This window comes from Lepidochelys olivacea (genome assembly GCF_965140295.1).
Source record: "Lepidochelys olivacea isolate rLepOli2 genome assembly, chromosome: 11".
In the NCBI taxonomy this organism is placed as follows: domain Eukaryota; kingdom Metazoa; phylum Chordata; order Testudines; family Cheloniidae; genus Lepidochelys; species Lepidochelys olivacea.
Window position 1 is genome coordinate 18,125,600 of NC_140421.1, and position 18,965 is coordinate 18,144,564.

At 42.8% G+C, this 18,965-nt stretch overlaps 1 protein-coding gene across 6 annotated transcripts in view; it reads left to right on the top strand.

Annotated features, from left to right (window-relative positions):
• MGAT5 (alpha-1,6-mannosylglycoprotein 6-beta-N-acetylglucosaminyltransferase) overlaps positions 1 to 18,965 on the top strand; it is a 327,724-nt gene that overhangs the window by 228,194 nt on the left and 80,565 nt on the right. For all 6 annotated transcript variants that reach the window (XM_084643162.1, XM_084643160.1, XM_084643161.1 and 3 more), the window contains 4 exons: positions 9,814 to 9,885; positions 10,930 to 11,091; positions 14,000 to 14,169; positions 15,160 to 15,294. In XM_084643162.1, the coding sequence (XP_084499288.1) occupies positions 9,814 to 9,885; positions 10,930 to 11,091; positions 14,000 to 14,169; positions 15,160 to 15,294 (539 nt within the window). The remainder of the gene's footprint in view (positions 1 to 9,813; positions 9,886 to 10,929; positions 11,092 to 13,999; positions 14,170 to 15,159; positions 15,295 to 18,965) is intronic.

Consider the following 18,965-nt stretch of genomic DNA (forward strand, 5'->3'; position numbering starts at 1 on the left):
TGTGAAAATCATGATAATTTCAATGGCATTCATTACAAAAAATAATTTTTAAATTAGAAATTCCATTTTTGAATATTTTGCTTTGGAAGGATTGCATTTCAAAATGAATTTTTTAAGTTGAAATTTATTTTGTTTTTTATTTTATATTGTCAATACATATCAATAGTAATACTGCATAATGACATGTCAAGTCATGTTGTATTGTGCACGACTGTTACTGTCATAATATGACATAATACAATAGTTGATATCTTCTGTTAGTTTATATTATTTTTAAAACTATTAAGGGCAACTGCTACTTAGTACCAAATGAAACATCTTATTTTGTAGATTGGAGTCTCCTGTTTGTGTTGTAATGAAACAGTGTGACCCTTTGATCTAGAATATAAGATAAACCCTCATTGAATTAATTAGAGGAGCAGCTGTTTTCAATATCCTAATGATAACTTGAAGTTGTTTTTCTAGGATACTGAAAATAGTTGCTCCCCTAAGTTTAAAAATAATTAACGAATCTAGATAATAGGGACTAAATATGTCTATTTCTTTGGAATAAAAACTCACCCTTTAAAAAAAAATTGGCTTGTTTTTCACAACATAATTTTTCGCTTACGTTTTCAAAATAACCAATTGGTCAAAACACCAAAATTTTACCATGTACTGTCACTGATTCAGCTATGAGTTTCAGGAATGACTTTGCTTCTGGGCAAAATGGTATCTTTGGAAATTCATGATTTATTCAGTGGAAAAACTGTATTTCCATTAGAAAATCACAGATCTCATCAAAAAATTGTAAGGAGAATAAAAAAACAAATGAAAAAGTAAATTTTTTTGCTCATTGCCCGCTGAGTTTTTATTTCACACAGCCCCCTTTAGTCTTCACCTGTTTACTCACTTTCCTATGCGGGCACTAATCCCATCTCTGAAGCAGCCTTTTTGCTTCATTTGGAAGCCCGCCAATAGCTTTGAGGTGAGTGAGGTGATTTGTATTTCTTCCCAGCTGTTAGGTAATGTCAAAATAGTGTCATGAAAGATATGCCCTTACTCAGACAAACTTGGTTAAATAACATTTCAGTCTGAGACTTATAGGAAGGAAAGAATAGGCCATAACTTCACCGGATTTCTGTAACACTTTGTGCCTAAAGCATATCTGACACTCCTTTACTGGGCCACTAGAAGGTGATAACCATATTCAATATCTCATGGAGAGAAGGATGATTCAGTAGTTTGAGCATATTAGCCTTGGATTTGGGTTCAGTTCCTTGCACCACCAACATTTCCTTAGTCTCTCTCTGCCTCAGTTTCCCATCTGTAAAATGGGACGAGTGCTTGTCTACCTCACAGGGGTGTTGAGGATAAATGTTAACAAATGTTAGATGCCCAAATACTATCGTAATGGGCATCTAAGTTGGATCACTAGTGTGTGCAACAGGGGCATAGCCATGGGTGGGCCTGGGTGAGCCGGGGCCTCCTGAATCCACAGGCTGGGACTCCTGACCCCGGCTTGGTGTCCATCAGCCCAGCCACATGGCGCATCCCTCTCCTGCCGGCGCCACACACTGCTGCCCTGGTCTCCGGCCCCTAACAATGGGGTCGGAGACTGGGGCAATAGTACACGGCGCCGGCAGGAGAGAGATGTGCCATGTGGCTGGGTTAACAGACACCGAGCCAGGGGCAGGAGAGATGGATGGAGCTCGACCCCCTCCGCCCTATGGGTGCACTCTGCAACTTGTGTGTCCTGAGCAGCCTTCTCTTCAGCTGCCTGCTGAGCAGTAAGGGCTAGTTGGAGGGGGTAGGAAGAAAGCGGCCAACCATCTCTCCTGCCTCCCTCCCCAGGGCATTGGATTCCTCCTGCCCCCTCTCCCAATTCCTCCCGCCATCCCTCCCACCCACCCGTCATTGGCTGCCCCACCTGAAAACCGTGGCCCACTCACTGTTCCTGTCCTCCTGGTGCCACTGGTGTGCAAAGTGTTCTAAGAAGTACCTTTTGAACTTTTCTGAAAGGCAGTTATTTACAGAGACGCTCTCATGATAGGTAATGTGGCTACGTGTTGTGGGGCCATTGGAGAGGAACATCTGTGTTCAATTTCAAGAAATTAAACTTTCCCTAAGGCTAATTTGTGGCGGGTGATTTTTAGAGCAAGTCACTTAGCCTTTCTGTGCCTCAGTTCAGTTCTCTGTTTAATGGGGATAATAGCACTTCCCTGCCTCACGGGTATTGAGAATAAATACATTAACGATTGTGAGTTGCTTAAATACTACTGTAATGTGTGACTTAAAAGTACAGTGGAGGATTTGTTTTTTAATTCACATACTAGACATACACCACTACTTCTCCGTTCTTAGCATTTCTTCTCCAGTCAGTTAAAGATCAAAATACAAATGCCAATCAAGAAAATGGGAAAGGCTGCAATTATCATAAATGTGTGCAACAGAATCATACGGTAGCTCAGTCATGGACCATATGCTTTCAGCTGCTGCTGTCTCCTTTTTAAAAGGTATCCTGAGTAACTGAGGTCTGTAACAGCCACATCCAGAAAGTGGCTGCTTCCTCAGAGTGCTCCAAATCTGGCTGTATGAGTTGTACATTTCATTCTACTGTATTAGCCAGCCAAACAGTCTTCTAGCTTGCCATCTGCGATTGCTAAGGGGGGCTGAATACTCCTTACAGTGGGTAGTCATAATTGGCCAAATGTTGAACACAACTATTTCCAACTTCTGAAACAGAGATTGGTCAGGGCATACTTAGATAAGCCACATCTCTGATATGAGCAGTCTTGTAACACCAACTTCTCAATAACCTTAAAGACTAACAGATTTATTTGGGCATAAGCTTTTGTGGGTAAAACACCACTTCTTCAGATGCATGGAGTGAACATTACAAATGCAGGCATTATATAATGATACATGAAGTCACACTCCTAGCTCTTATATACCAGATAATATAGATACTGAGAACGTCACGAGAAGGTTGGAAACAAAGAAAAAGGTTGCTGTTTGTTATTTACTGTTTATTTCGGGTAAGGGAAATAAGGGAACAGAGGAAGGAGAAGATGAGTAAAACCAGAGACATACATCAAAAATAACAAAAGACATTTGGAAAAACTTGTACTGAATGTGGCTTAAATGCTACAGAAAAAAATGAGGACAGGATGAGATCTCTACTCTCAGAACATAAGGAGCAATGAGATCTGAATGATTCACCCACAGAGACTGAGAACAAGTAAGATGTAGGCTTAGAGAGAGAGACAGTCTGGTGCTGATCCAAGTGAAGTAGCCATAAAGCTTTAACTGGTCAAGTCACACCAGAAGTGTATCACTTAAAGTTTAGAAACCTCAATAAAGCTGGTAGATCACAGGGATTATGTTCATAAAATGGTGGATTATTTGAGGAAATGGATAAAAAGTAAAGGGACAGAAGCATAACAAGTTGGTAGATCTAACTGCTCAGGAGCAGTTCTGTGATATCTGCCCAGCTGTGTGGGAGAAATCCCCAGCTTCTGTTGCAGAGGCAGCTGACTCGTACTTACTAGCAAGACCCTACATAGAGTGCAGGGCCCAAAGGTAAGACCAAAAGCCTGTACTAAAAGGGGCACACCAGTTTGTTCCCGGGGGAAGAAGAAGGGAGGAGAATGGCTAAGCCCACATCACCCTAGTACTGGTCACCTTCTGATAACCCTAATTATTGGACCTGAGGCCAAGAGGAAGGCCCAAGAAAACATTACTCATGTGGGTCCCTCGAACACACGAAAAGCAATGGGGATCCAAATACAGGCCCCAGTCTGTCCAGATTAATGCAGGTACCCTTGAGTCAGAGACTTGATTGAGGACCTAGAGAGGTCTGAGCAGAATATGGTGCCTAAGCGACAGGCCAGAGGGTAGTGTTGTTCACAGTGATCAAGAAAGAAGGTGGTAGGGAGAATTTTGGGGTGAAAAATTAAGAGCTCAGTTTTAGTTATACTGAGCATGAGCTGACTGCTAAACACTCCTCTGCCACCAATGAAGTCTCTGACTCAAGGGTAGCTGCATTAACCTGGACAGACTGGGGCCTGTATTTGGGTTCCCATATGATCCTGAAGGAGAGAGGAAGTCTGTACATTGATTCTAGGAAGAGAGGGATGAAAGCTGAAAGGGATGAAACCAGCCAGTCAGGAAGACTATTTTAGCAGTAGCATGCTGAGAGACTTGCGAGTGCAAGGCACAGGTGTGTGAGGCAAGAAGGAAGGTGTTTGTAACAGCAAAGGTGAGAGATGACAAAACAAGGATCAAGGTTTTGGAAGCTGGAACAGAGAGAAAGGGATGAATTTTGGAGATAATTAAAGAACCAGTAGGATTTAGCATTGGCCAGAATCTGCAGGAAAGGCGGAGAGAGGGATCAAAAGTGACACCAAGATTGTAGGTCTTGTTTTGCAGACAGACATTAATAATTAGCATGTGTATAGGACCTTTATTGTTTTTGTTTTCTCTTTAATGCTTTCACCTTTAAGAAGAAATGTATTTTGCTTTGTGTTCATTGTAACCAAAGTACCCTATTATAGCCCCTGGAGAGAGATTAACCACAGATGCTGGACCCAGATCATGCCATCTGGGGAATAAAGGTGGGTGAATAACAGTTTGCATAGAGACTGCAAACCTATATCCCCAATCTGGAGAGAGATAGAGGCAGGTCCCCACCCAAGAAAGGTGGCCACTGAGAGCCTGAAACCTTAAGTGGGTGCCCTTGAGGCAGACCGGAGAGGACCAAAGGCGCACTAATCCCAGAAACTGTGACAATTGCAACCTCTTCATATCACACCCTCTCTAGCTCCTGGCTCTCATACAGACCTTTATCCTTCATCTGAGGCTGCTTGTGCAGCTGTCTTCTCTATGGAAGCATCTCCTCTCACACACTCTGCCCTGGATCAGACCTGTTCCTGCTGCTGCCAATGCCTCCCCCTTTCCACTCTTCCTCTTTTGAACAGCTCTGTATCGTACATTCTCTCTTCCCCCAGTCCATGTTGCTGTCCCCATCCACCTAACTCCTCCCCATCAGCCTTCCTCTCTGATTTCAGCTCATGAATCTCTCCTCTCATGCTTGTCTTCAGTGACTCCAACTTCCATGTTGATAACCCTGCTGACCCCTTAACTGCAAGTATCCTTGCCCTCATCTCTTCATTTGCTGTGCAGCCCTGATTCAACTCTTCTGCTAGTCAAAGAGATCATTCACTTGGCTTGGTCCTCACCAATCACTGTGTGCTCCCTTTCTCTGCTCTCTCTGTTCCTGAGTTCTCCCTCTCTGCCCATCACCCATTCTCTTTATCATTATCCATCAGCCCCTCCCCCACCACACAGTCACATGACCTTTCCATGACTTCCAAACCCTCAGCCTTCTTTCCCTGCTGTCTCTTATCTTTCTTCCACCCCACCCCCCTGCAACACCTTCTTCTCCCTTCTATCACAGATACAGGTGTTTATCTGCTCTCCTCCTTAAATCCCTCCACTTGCCCCACTGACCCCATACCATCTCCCAGGAACCCATCCTCATCCCCTCCCTTACTTTTCTCCTTAACCTCTCCCACTCCTCTGGCTCCTTCTGTTCACAATACAATCATGTTTTAGTCTCTCCAATCTTAAAATCATCCCATCCTTGATGGCACTTACTTCTCCAGCCAGCACCACCCCATCTCCCTTCTCCTCTTCATTTATAAGCTCACTGACTGCACTGTCTACAATTGCTGTGTGAAGTTCTCCTCCTCCTGAGCCATCCTATACCCTCTTTAACCTGGCTTCCATCCCTTGCACTCACTGAGACCACCTTGCCCATAGGTGATGACTTCCCCCCTGCCCTTCCCCTGCCTCTTTACCGCCTCCTCCCCAAGCGCACCACGTCCCCACTCCTCCCCCTCCTTCCCGGAAAGTCCTAAGTGCTGCCAAACATCTGTTAGGCGATGGATGGGAAGCACTAGCGGGGGGTGGGAGGAGCTGGGATGCTGCGCTCGGGGAGGAGGATGGGGTGGGGGGAGTTGGCTACCAGTGGGTGCAGAGCATCCGCAAATTTTTCCCTGTGGGTGCTCCAGCCCTGCACCACACACAGAGCCAGTGCCTATTGCCTTGCCATAGTCTCTAATGACCTCTTCCTAGCCAAAGATCAGATCCAGTACTCCATCCTCCGCCATCTTTGACACATCTTCCTCTTGAAATCTTCTCCTTCCCTTTGGCTTCTGTGACTCTCTCATTTCTTGGTTTTCCTCCTACCTCTCCAATTACTCTTTCAACATGTCCTTTGCAGGATACTTGTCATCCCCCTCTCCAACTTTCTGTGAGGAAACATGCTAAAAGCTCATCAGATTTCATCCATTAGTCTTAAGGGGCACTACTAAGCCAAAGTCTTTCCAACCCTAATGCAAGGGTTGGACTGTCTGCTGAATCAAAAAAAGCCCTGTGTCAGTTTAAACTCTGCCTTTCTATGCCAAAAGATTTTTCTTTGTCTGGTGGTCTCTGGAAAGTCCAGTTTGAAACATTAAATGTAAACCTCTCAGGGGGTGGTACCTCTCTGGATATGTTTACAACCTGTGTGATTCACCTTAATTACCACCCATTGTTTTTAGTTTCTGGAGGAGCTGTGGTAGCCCCTCTTTCCGACCCCCACCCCGCATTCCAAGTTGCATACAATCCCTGTCCCACAGTGGGTATATATACAATTTATAAATGTACTACAGTATGGTCCCCTAAGATATTGCATGAGATGTTGGGGGACTGGTGTGCAGATGGGGAGAGGAGCGGAACCAGGATGGAGGCAAAGGTCACCAGAATTGAGGAGGAAGATGTGGACACAGGATGTAGATTTGTGCTGGTGAGAGGAGCTGGAGGTGGGGAGGGGTTGTAGTGGAGAAGGAAAGAGGAGCAGGTAAAGCTGGAGGGAACAATAGAGGGGTGAGGGTGACCAGACATTGGAGATGGAGCAGTAGGCGGAAGGATGGGGGAATGATACAGAAACTCCCCACTTAACGTCTTCTCGCTTAACGTTATTTCGATCTTACGTCACTGCTCAATTACAGAACATGCTCCATTTAAAGTTGTGCAATGCTTCGCTGTAACGTCATATGGCTGCCTGCTTTGTCCACAGCTGGCAGCCCCCGTATCAGCTCCCCTATGCCCCTCTGGGAGACTCCATGGGTCAGCACCTTCCCACTCTTCCACCTGCCTCCTGCCCACGGCAATCAGCTGTTCTTGTAGTGTTCAGAAGGGAGGGGGGAGGAGCAAGGACTCAGTGCGCAGGCTCCCGCTCCCTCCCCTGCCTCTTGAACCCGGCAAACCAGCTGATTGCCGCGGGCAGAAGGCAGGGGAGGGAGGGGGGAGGCTGCGCACAGAGTCCTCGCTCCTCCCCCTCCTGCCTCCTGAGTGCCGCAAGCCAGCTGATTGCCTCAGGCAAGAGGGAGGGAGGGAGGAGGAGCAAGGACACAGTGCACCTCCTCCTTCCCTCTCCTGCCCGCGGCAATCAGCAGGCTTGCGGTGTTCAGGAGGCAGCAGATGGCGTGGGAGCCTGGGCGCTGTGTCCTTGCTCCTCCCCCCTGCCTCCTGAACACCACAAGCCAGCTGATTGCCGTGGGCAGGAGGGAGGGGGGAGGAGCGAGGACATGGCGTGTGAACTAAAGGGTGGGGGAAAGAAGAGGTGGGTTAAGGGTGCGGGTTTTGGGGAAAGGGGTGGAGTGGGCAGGCCAATGGTTGAGCCCTGCGCCCCTTGTGCTTGCAGAGGAGGGGAAGCTGCCGCAGCTGCTGTGCAACGTGCTTCTCCTAGCCTACAGCACCTTCAGCCTCCTTGTCTCCAGTGCCAGTGGGCTGTGCCTGTGTGGGGTAAGACGGGGGCACCTCCAACTATAGTACTGTGTAGTATAGCCAAAAAAAGATTTCCCTGGAGCCTAACCCCCCCATTTACATTCATTCTTATGGGGAAATTTGATTCGCTTAACATTGTTTCACTTAAAGTCACATTTTTCAGGAACATAACTACAATGTTAAGTGAGGAGTTACGGTACATGTTTATGATGCAGAAGGAGAGGGTTGTGGTAAGAGCCATGGGTAAGTGGCAAGATCTGCTGGGTGCGGTGTAAGTGTGTGTGAAGCCGGAAGAGAGGGCTGTGCAATAGTCCTGGTCACCTCTCCTTTAATACAGATCAGTTTTGATAGTAGAAATATCTTGCTGTGTGCTCCAAAAGTTCTGCCTACCTGGTTAAAAAATACAGTTGTTTCGCAAAGCCAAGCTGATCTGTGCATCTTAGGTTGCAAGAATGGGGGTTTCTAGTATTTTCCAATAGTGCTTTTGCAGCCTGTGTTAATTAAAATTACGAACTATTAATTACTACAGTGTCCAGCATCTTTCCTGAGTTTGAGTGTAATGAAGAGTCAGGCATTTCCCAAGTGGGGTGGCATTTCCCAAGTGGGGGGTGGGGGGGAGTTTTGACCCCATTGCCACTTTCAGATGAGTGGAAGAGGTCCTGACGTTTGTTGAAATGCTCGTATATAGATTGGGGAACCCAGCTGGGTTGGATTTCTTTTACTCCTTAATGAGGTTATGGTTTCTACTAAATCATTTTCATGTGATTTGCTTTTCTAAGTAATCTTTTTGCATGCTATTTAGCTTAGGCTGTTCATCTACTGATTTTGGGTTGACTGCTTTCAGAACATAGAGTAGGTCTGAGTAAGCTAAACATGGCTATAACAACATTGGAAATGTATTAGTCCCAGGATAGGAGTGAGACAAGATGAGCGAGGTAATATCTTTTACCTTACGCTCCTTGTTTATCACTAAGCTAAATATTGCATTTATTTTGACTGTTTTTGTAAACACAGGAGCATAATGACAGCAACACTGACTTCTGCTCCCATGGAATTCCTACGCAAGCCCTGTTAGTGATGATATCCAAGCTGGCCAGCGCACTCTTGCTCTTCTGCCTCTCCCCAATACGTGTGCAAGTATCTTGGGCCTTTAGTGGCTTCTCTCCACCAATAGTGTTGAGAGTTGGGCAGACGGTGCACACACTCTTCCTTCTCCACAACATCGTCAGTAAACCAATCGCTTAGGCCTCAATGCAGCTTAAGAATCCTGCCTCTCTGCAGATCTTAAATTGAAGAGCAGGAAGGTGCTATACTAGCCAGCCATTATACAAGCAGCAGTGACTCCTTGAGCATGTACAAGAGTACAATGGTAGCAGCTACTGTCATGATTCCCCCGTCATTATAGTCACTCAGTCCTTGTGGTTACCCTTCCTTTGTCTTGACATTGATATGTGGTGCCATTTTGTTAAACGCGTGCATTTTCCTGTGCCATCCGCACCATCCTACCCCGTTACTTCCCAACAAGTCTCCTCACTGGCAGTATAATGTTTCTTGTCTAGACTGGTAAAGGAGAACTCAAACATACAGGGTAGAATACTTGTCCCTATTTTTTTAATCCATCCCTACAGGTTTTATAGCCAGTCCTTAGAACTGGGTAATATATTCCAAGCTATTTTATTATTCCTTTTTTGCCTACTAAAAAGCAACCAGCTATTGAAAATGACCTTCTATAAACTATATTCAAGGTATGAGTAGTGCTTTTTCTCTATCTTAGATTTTTCCCTAGTGTCCATTTATACTGCAAAGCATCTTTGATGTCTTTTCCTGGGAAGACACATCATAACAGCAAATGGCTTTGTTTTAGGCTGACTTCATATTGATCAATTATGGCCCCGTTCAAGCTGTAGGGAAATATAACATAAATGAAATAGAAGAGAATTTGATAAAGTTGCACACATTGAAAGCCGAACAAAAGAACTTTTCCATCCATTATTTTTGCAGGTTGAAAACTGGTGTCCTCATTTACCTTGGAGAGCAAAAAATCCTGACGAAGAAACTGATCAAAAATCAATGGTGAGAGCAGTGGTGGTTTTGACCATGTCTTAAAACTTATTTAAATGTTCAGTGAAATTGTGCAACAGATTCATTTTCATTCTTCAGCTTATCACATACTGTATAGGCAAGGAAGCGGTTTGTTAATCAGTCCACAGACAAAAGTCAATGGGGCTTTTGCAGTGCATAAAGTTAAGCATGTGTACAAAACTGAGGGCTTCATATTGCTGGATAGTTACAAAGGTGCTGAGTATCTTCCGTGGCCAATCAGAATTGGTGTAAACTGTCCATTTTTTTAAAAAAATGATGGATTTGTTCACAAGGGCCAGAGTCTCAGCAAATGGCTCATACACTTGATCGTATTTTAGTTTTGTGTCAGCATTTTTATTCTTCCTAAAATTTGGTTTTTCTTCATATGTTCCAATGCTATAAACATTATCATCTGATGGTATAGCACTTGCATATAGTAGGGTAATTGTTGGGCTATATAATTAACCTTACTGTGGGTATAGGCTGCCTCCATTCTGCAGAATCAGTTGTTCTGAGGTTAATATGTTCTAGCAGAAGGACTGTTTCCAGTTAAGGCTGCTTTCTTAATGTTGTCATGGCTAACTTTTTCTTACTTCGGTCATTCATGACAAATAATTATGGTGCCTTTGGGCTACTTCTCGTTTGTTTCTAGTGCATTTTAATCATAGATTATCTGAGATAGAACCAGTTAGGCTCACTTTGTAATCACATAATCAAACACAGAACTATGATACCGTACAAATAAAAATCCTTTCTGAGGTCTGCATAAACTCATGACTTTGGTATTTTCCGGGCTATAAGGCAGTAATAAAAATAACTGACAGTTTTGTAGTGATGGTGATTTCCAGCCAAAGGTCTATATAGACTTTATAAGTGTTAATTAAAGCCTTAACCACCTGTGAGATAGGTGGTGTATTTTTCTTCATTTTACAAATGGGGGATGTGAAGCACGGAGTGTTTAAGTATGATAGATTGTCACTTAAGAAAATTACACTGTATGAAGTTCTGATTTTATTATTTAATGTTTAATTGAAGGCTGAAATTCATACCGACTTTGATCTCCTCTACAAAATGATGTCAAGGCATGAAGAATTCCGATGGATGATGTTGCGCATCAGACGAATGGCTGATGCGTGGATTGAAGCAATTAAGTCACTTGCAGAAAAGCAAAACCTGGAGAAAAGAAAACGAAAAAAAGTGAGTTTTTTATTAACCGCTTCTGGCAGTTGAAATCATAACAGCTTTTGGAAAGTGTGCTTGTCATCTAAGCAATGCTTGAGGGGAAAGAGGTAAAAATTACTTAATCTCTTGTTTGTTCTTACTCCTGTTTCCAAGAGAATCTCAGAGGGGCTAGTAGATTATTTTGCATGTAGGGGTTTTGGGGGAAAGGGGTTGGGGAGGGTGCAGGATTTTTTTAAAATATACAGGGTTGCTATGTGGTTGTGTTAGAGAAGGTAGGATCAAAGGAATATGCCTTACACTGGGAGCAAAAGGTGGGGAGGTTTGTGATGGTCCTTAGTTCCTAGGGGAGTTTGTGCCACAGTTTCAGACTAGCCCCTGGGAAAGTTCTGTGTCCCACAGAGACAAGATTTACCCTTATTATAGATTGCACCAGAGGAGTAGAGTTGTCGACCACAGTCTTCATCCCAGAGCTCTAGATGGATGGACTTTTAGATATTCTGGGCCCAGGCTATGGATTGCCCTGAAGATAAGGACTGAGATCTTGAATGTGATTTGAAATCCTCTGGGAAATCAGTGCTGAGAACAGAGGACAGGTCTGATGTGTTGCTGAGGAGCTGTTCTACAGCAATTTATACTAGTTGGCATTTCTTAAGCAATGAAGACTTCATGCCCAGGTGTATCACATTTGTGCAGTCCAACTGAGAGGTGGTGGACATAAATAACTGAGGCCAGGTCATCATCTGCCAGGATGGAATTGAGACTTTTAGCTAATCCAAGATGATAGAAAGTATTGCTGCTATGTGAGAGCTTATCAGTGAGGTATCCAAGAGGACGCCTAAACTAAAGACTGAATTGACCAATTGCAGACCAAAGGAGACTTTAACTTGTCCGCAATTCTTCAAAATGCTTTCCTCTGTCAACTAGTATCACTTCTGCTAAGGTTCAGCTTCAGCCATCTTCTCTTCATCTCTGAGCTGATCTCGTCCAATCACTGAGCCCAACTTTATGATAGTGCTGTGGTTGTGTGTGGTGAAGGATAGGTAGGGCTGTGTGTCATATTCAGGCACCAGCAACATGAGTCAGTGTTGTCTGACCAGTTCACCTAGTAACTGTATGTAGTTGAAAAGGACCAGAGAGGGAACTCATCCTTGTGGGATGACGTGTAGTTTTCCATTGCTATTTGTTGGGTGCATCCCTCCAGGAAGGACTCAGACCATATCAGCGTATTGCCCTGGATTCCTGCCACCTCTCTCAGACAAGACAACAATATTTCATGATCGACTGTGTCAAATGTTGCAGAGATAACCAGGAAGATGAGAATGGATGTTTTCCCTCAGTCAGCTAGCAGGAGACCATTCATGAGTGCCACTGAAATGGTTTTAATTCCTTGTCCTGGCCTGAGGCCAGGTTGTTCCAGGTCCAGAATATTAGTTTCAATTAGATGAGCTTGTAGTTGGCCTTTAGTGAACTTCTCTATGAACTTAAAGAGAAATGGAAGGTTTGACATAGGGTGATAGTTGGCTACGTTTCCTGAGTGAGTTTGCTAGTTTTGGTCTAACTATTTTGTGTCTGAAGGAAGAAGGGAAGGTTCCTTCTCTGAGGCGTTGGCTATTTTGGTCAGGAGTGGTACCAGTTGTTCCTGACTATCTTTTACAAAACAGGAATGATGCTTCTTGGATTTACAAATCTTGCCTTGAGATTACCTTAGGGCATCCAGAACTTCTTGAGTGAACTATTTAAACTGTGGGAATGCAGTTGGGCTATTGATTGGTGGGGATAGGTGGTGCAGATCCATGCTGTTAAAGATGTCCTGAATGTCCCACGATGATCTTGTCAGCAAAGTAGGATGATAGTTCTTCACAGTGCTTGGTGCTCAGTTATGATACAGGCTGTAGTGCTTATTTACAAAGGTCATAAAGGACTCGGAGAGCTGCAGAGAAAAATTCCCTCCATTGCGGTGGGGGGTGGGGCACCCTTGTCATTCTTGTGCAGTCCAGAGTGGTTTGTGTTTGCAGCTGTGTGAAGTAGCCCCAGAGAGAAACATGTCCTGTCCTTCTCAGCTGGAGTGTCGAGCTAGTGCAAGTACCTAATGAGAAAATATGGTCCTCCAAGAGCAGAAGAAATACGGTCCTATCCTGTAATTGATCTTGTCTTATTAGTCTTCAGACTCCTTTAATTTTTAATGGGAATTACTTAACATTCCAATTTTTGAATGATGAAATTGCTATCTTCACATATTGTATAAAATGTGAGTTAATCGTAACATTTTATTTTCTGTTTTCCTTATTATAATCTTTTTGATCTCAAACTTTATTGGGACAAAAAGGGACCTTTTTATTGGGACCTTTTTATATATAGAATCATATTTTTCTCCATATCAGTCTGCTTCCCCTCATTTTTAATGCATTCTCTTGTGCAATCATATTGTTTAGATCAGGGGTTCTCAAACTGAGGGTCGGGACCCCTCAGGAGGTCAAGAGGTTATTATATGGGGGGGTTGCGAGCTATCAACCTCTACCCCAAACCCCGCTTTGCCTCTAGCATTTATAATGGTGTTAAATATATAAAAAAGAGTTTTTAATTTATAATGGGGGGGTCACACTCAGAGGCTTGCTATGTGAAAGGGGTCACCAGTAAAAAAGTTTGAGAACCACTGGTTTAGATCATATCTGAGAATGTAAAAGATTAAAAAAGGCACTCCAGTGGTTTGTAAAAATGGTCTAAAGCAATGAAGTAGTCCTATTGCAATGAGTAGAGTGGTGGGGCTGTTGAGAAATGTAACAGTTCTTTGATTAAATTAGCTAAAAAAACAAATGTTTGAGTTGGAATGTGGAGAGAGCAAGAAGGAACCAACATAAGGTACGTTGGTTAATTAGTTGCAGAATGAATGTTGTTACTGCTTACACCTGGCTTTCTTTTTCAGATTCTTGTTCATTTGGGACTTTTAACAAAGGAATCCGGATTCAAGATCGCAGAGAATGCATTTAGTGGTGGCCCACTTGGTGAATTAGTCCAGTGGAGTGATTTAATTACATCTCTCTACTTACTTGGCCATGACATTAGGATTTCAGCTTCACTGGCAGAGCTCAAGGAGTAAGGAGATTATTTTCAATTATGAAACTAGAATACAAAAAAGAAATTGTAAACTCCTGAAGCCTCTATTAGTACTGTATATAATTTCTTGAAGAGGAAAATGAAAGTGATAATTCACCAAACAGGAGATAAGAAGATTATTTTCATGAGCTAAATATATGCACTGTGAAAAGGATACTATGTTTTCATTGTAGCTGCAGCCTCCTGAGACTTCATAAATTAATGGTGGAAAATTCAAACTAAGCAGCTTAATTTTTTACCATTACAGGTGCTTTAAACATCTGCAACAAGATACATTACTTACTATTCTAATTCCATGTCCTTTAGCTTAAATTTATAATATTCCCCACTCCGCATCCAGCTATTTACAGTCTTAAATAAATTAATTTTAATGCAGTTACGTGCTCTGAAAATGCTCATATTTCAGTCAAATTTACATTAGTCTTTTTTGTAGGATAAAGTCATTTTGGTTTTTAGTCTGTGACACTTCATCGTACTTTAATACTTTTTATAATGCACCTGTTTAAGATTGGGCATTTGTCCTTTTTTCTGTAGCTTTCATTTTTACAGTATATACAATGAAACCATATTGTAGTGAATTCTGATATAATAAAACAGTTAACAAAATACTAAAAGTGATATACAAATTGCTTCAGTATATCGCATTTGCATTGTGAAAATTGCTGCTCAGGTTATATTTGTACCTCCATTTAGGTTAGAGAAATTATTCAGTAACAAGCGTCTACTATAAGAAGTCTCTATTTTACTGTACCTAATCCATTTTTCAGTAAACTTCTTAGAATGTTTTACTGGTTTTCAGCAGTAAGAGATTAAAATTGCACATATGCAGTTACTGTCTTTACAAAATTAGAATAATTAACCACTGTGTTTTTTTTTTTAGTGTAATTGGATTATCAATACAAATTGCATATCGCATGAATGCAGAAAGGTGCTGACATATTCCTCCCCTCCCCCCCTTTTTTTGGATAGGATTATGAAGAAGGTTGTAGGGAACAGATCTGGTTGCCCCACCCAGGGAGATAAAGTGGTAGAACTTATTTACATTGATATTGTGGGACTTACTCAGTTTAAGAAAACGCTTGGTCCATCATGGGTTCATTACCAGTAAGTATTACTTTTATCTAACCATTTGCAGAAACTCTTTAACAAAAGCAATTGAGTAGCACATGTGCAGTAAATATATAAAATACTGAGTACCTTCCAGTTTGAACTGAATTTATTTGAAAATCAAGCTGTTAAAAATTACTTTACTTCCTCAGGGGTCTTTCATTGTTAGGAGAATAATGAATAAAGAGTCTATTGCCTCTTTCTTTTCTAAACCATCTTTCTCCTCCCCTCTGAAAGTCTGCAAGACAGTATAGCAGCATTGTAGCATTTCCAGAATATTGTTATATTACTGAAATTGTGTATTCCACCTAAGCTGCTACTTTTGCTCTCTCTTCATTTGCTCCTTATGAGTGCTTTGTTCTTTTTACCTTAAATCAAATGATAAATGTACCAGCAAGGAAATTGAGTTCACTTTTTCAGTTGAAGTAGTCTGTGTGTCATCTTCTGTAATGTAAAACAAAATCACTAACTTAATCCTCATGAAAGGTGCTGACTTGACAGTCCTGGTGTTACCAGCTTTGTCTGTTACTTTGACTCTTCTGGGGGTGGGGGTTCTGTACTTCTATCAATGTACTCCGTATGTCACTTGTGTTCTCATGCGGAGCTCTACTTCTCCCTGCTGCAAGTTCCCTCCCAACGGCGCTCTCCTGCAGGACCTAGGTTCCCCAGGGCTGGGTTCTGCCATCCCCAGAATCTGACACTCACACACACATTAACAGAGCGAGGTCTGAGTGAACCGGGTTACTCAGCACTCCCAAGCTGACCCCTTATATGTTCCTAGACTCAGTAGGCGGGGTCGAGCAGCATTTCCAAGCTGTCACCCTCTCATAGGCCCTTGGACTCAGCAGGCTGGGTCCAACAGCACCTCCCAGCTGTCACCTTCCTATGCCATGGGCACAGAATAGAGTACGCCGGAGCAGGCTGGGTCGAGCAGCATTTCCAAGCTGCCACCCTCGTATGTCCCAGGTTCAGCACGTCCCTATCCCCACTTTCACGTTACACTTGTTCTGGTAGTAACCCCTTGATGAGCAAACCCCACAGGATTTTTGGGCGCTGCAGGGATCTTTTAGCTTAGGTACGAGGAGCGTTGCTGCAGAGTGAATGAGGAAACGAAAAAAAAACAACCATGGAGGGTGCGGGGGGGGGGGGGGGAGAAGCAACCAGCTTAATTATGAAAGTTATTTATTGCCAGGTAATAACCATAGAGGAGCCAAACAAACAAAACTGTTATAATATTAAATCTAACTTAAATTTGATTATAAAAGTCAGGTTTAGAAAACTATAACTGATCGCACAAGTCAGGGTCAGAAGGCTATACCTAGAGAGAGAGAGCTGGGTTCTCACCACTCTGTGAAGCTTGAATCAATTGGGGGTCCCAGGTGGTGGTGGTAGCTGAGGGTCCAGAGTGCTGAAGACAGGCAGAACCCCCAGCATGATCAGTCAGGAGAAGATGAAGTCTGAATGGAACTGATGCAGATTTTAGATCCAGGCATCTGAACACTTACTTGAGCATGAGTAGAGGTTTTTGTAGAGAAACAACAATGGTTCAAGGGAGAACACTAGATTTGTTTGTGTAAACTGATGGCTCAAGGAAGTATACCAAAGTTGTTTTGTTCAGGCTAGCCAATGGGAGATGGTCATTTCTGGCTATGGGCGGTGTTCCTTGGAGGAAGCTCACAATGCAATTAGGGAACTTCACTATTTTGGATACCAATAAAGGATTTATTACTGGAATTGGTCTGATAACTACTGAGCTGGGTGTGTGCAGGTGTGGGTTCATTAACATCTGGACCAGAGATACCCCTTCATGCAGTGCTTCCCTGCTTTTCTGGTCCCAGAGTTTGATGCGGTTCTTGCCTTGCAATCTCTGTTCTCCGTTCTGTATGTTACTGGCAATGCCTCCTTGTCCCATCTTCCATGCAAATGAGGCTAGGGGAGTTTCCTTAATCCTGTCATCCTTATCCGAGCGGTTTAGGTGTGTCTCCCACTGCCTTTTCATTGCTTTTTGTAAGTCTCTCTTCCCATCGGTTTTGGTTCAAACAGAGGCCTTTCGTGAGTCAGACAGGCTGGGTACTATGCCCTGTTCCCCAAGAACACAGAGCCGCTAGGTAACACTGGAGACTGACGACCTCTGTTTATCCACTGAAATAGTACTTGCACAGTCAGTGGCAATACCTTTCGCACATTATCCCAACCTTGAGCTGGAGAGAGCCATCTTTAAGGATGAATGGGTAGTTCAATCTCTCTGGCCAATTGAGTTTACTGGGGATACAAGTTGTGACGGCTTTTGTGACATATAAATATCTGTTCGTTGGGAACTGAACTGAGGCCACTAACTGCTGCTGCTATTAAGGGCGTGAGAGTAAACTGTCCCACTGCATAGGAAAGATAAGAAATATGGCAAGAGACCACCCTGGCTTAACCCGGAGATCTTCAATGATCTGAAACTCCAAAAAGAGTCCTACAAAAAAGTGGAAACTAGGTCAAATTATAAAGGATGAATATAAACAAATAACACAAGTATGTAGGGGCAAAATTAGAAAGGCCAAGGCTCAAAATGAGATTAAACTAGCTAGAGGCACAAAAGGTAACAAGAAAACATTCTACAAATACATTAGAAGCAAGCGGAAGACCAAGGACAGGGGATAGGCCCATTACTCAGTGAGGGGAAGGGGGAGGTGGAAGTGCTACATGACTTTTCTTTCAGCTTTCACCAAAAAGATTTAGTAGCAACTGGACAACTAACATCGTGAATGACAGTGAAAATGAGGCATGATATGAGGCTAAAATAGGAAAGAACAAGTTAAAAATTACTTAGACAAGTTAGGTATCTTCAAGTCACCGGGGCCTGATCAAATACATCCTAGAATACTCAAGGAGCTGACTGAGGAGATATCTGCGCCATTAGCAATTGACTTTGAAAAGTCATGGAAGATGGGAGAGATTCCAGAGGAATGAAAAAGGACAAATATAGTGCCAATCTATAAAAAGGAAAATAAGGACAACCTGGGGAATTACAAACCAGTCAGCTTAACTTTAGTACACGGAAAGATAATGGAGCAAATAGTCAAGCAATTGATTTCCAAACACCTATAAGATAATAAGGTGATAAGTAACAGTTGGCATACATTTTTCAAGAACAAATCATGCCAAACCAAACTGATAACTTTCTTTGACAAGGTGTCAATCCTTGTGGATAGGGGGAAAGTGGTAGATGTGGTATATCTTTACTTTAGTAAGGCTTTTGATACTGTTTCACATGACCTTCTCTTAAACAAACTAGGGAAATACAACTTAGATGGAGCTACTATAGGGTGGGGTTTTTTAAATTTTTTGGCAATGTTCTGCATATTTGTCACAATAACACAGAAACACAATAAACATATAATCACACCATTTTCAGTTATTTTGGTATTTTATTTCAAAATACTTGTCAGCAAATAATTGAAAATGGTGTGATTATATGGTGTTACTTTGACAAAATATGCAGAATTTTGCAATGTTTTAAAATGAATGCAGAATTTTTAATTTTTTGGTGCAGAATTCCCTCAGGCGTAAAAAAATGGGAAATGACTGCCTAGGAAGAAGTACTGCAGAAAGGGATTGGGGTCAAAGTGGATTGATCACTAGCTAAATATGAATCAACTGTGTAACACTGTTGCAAAGAA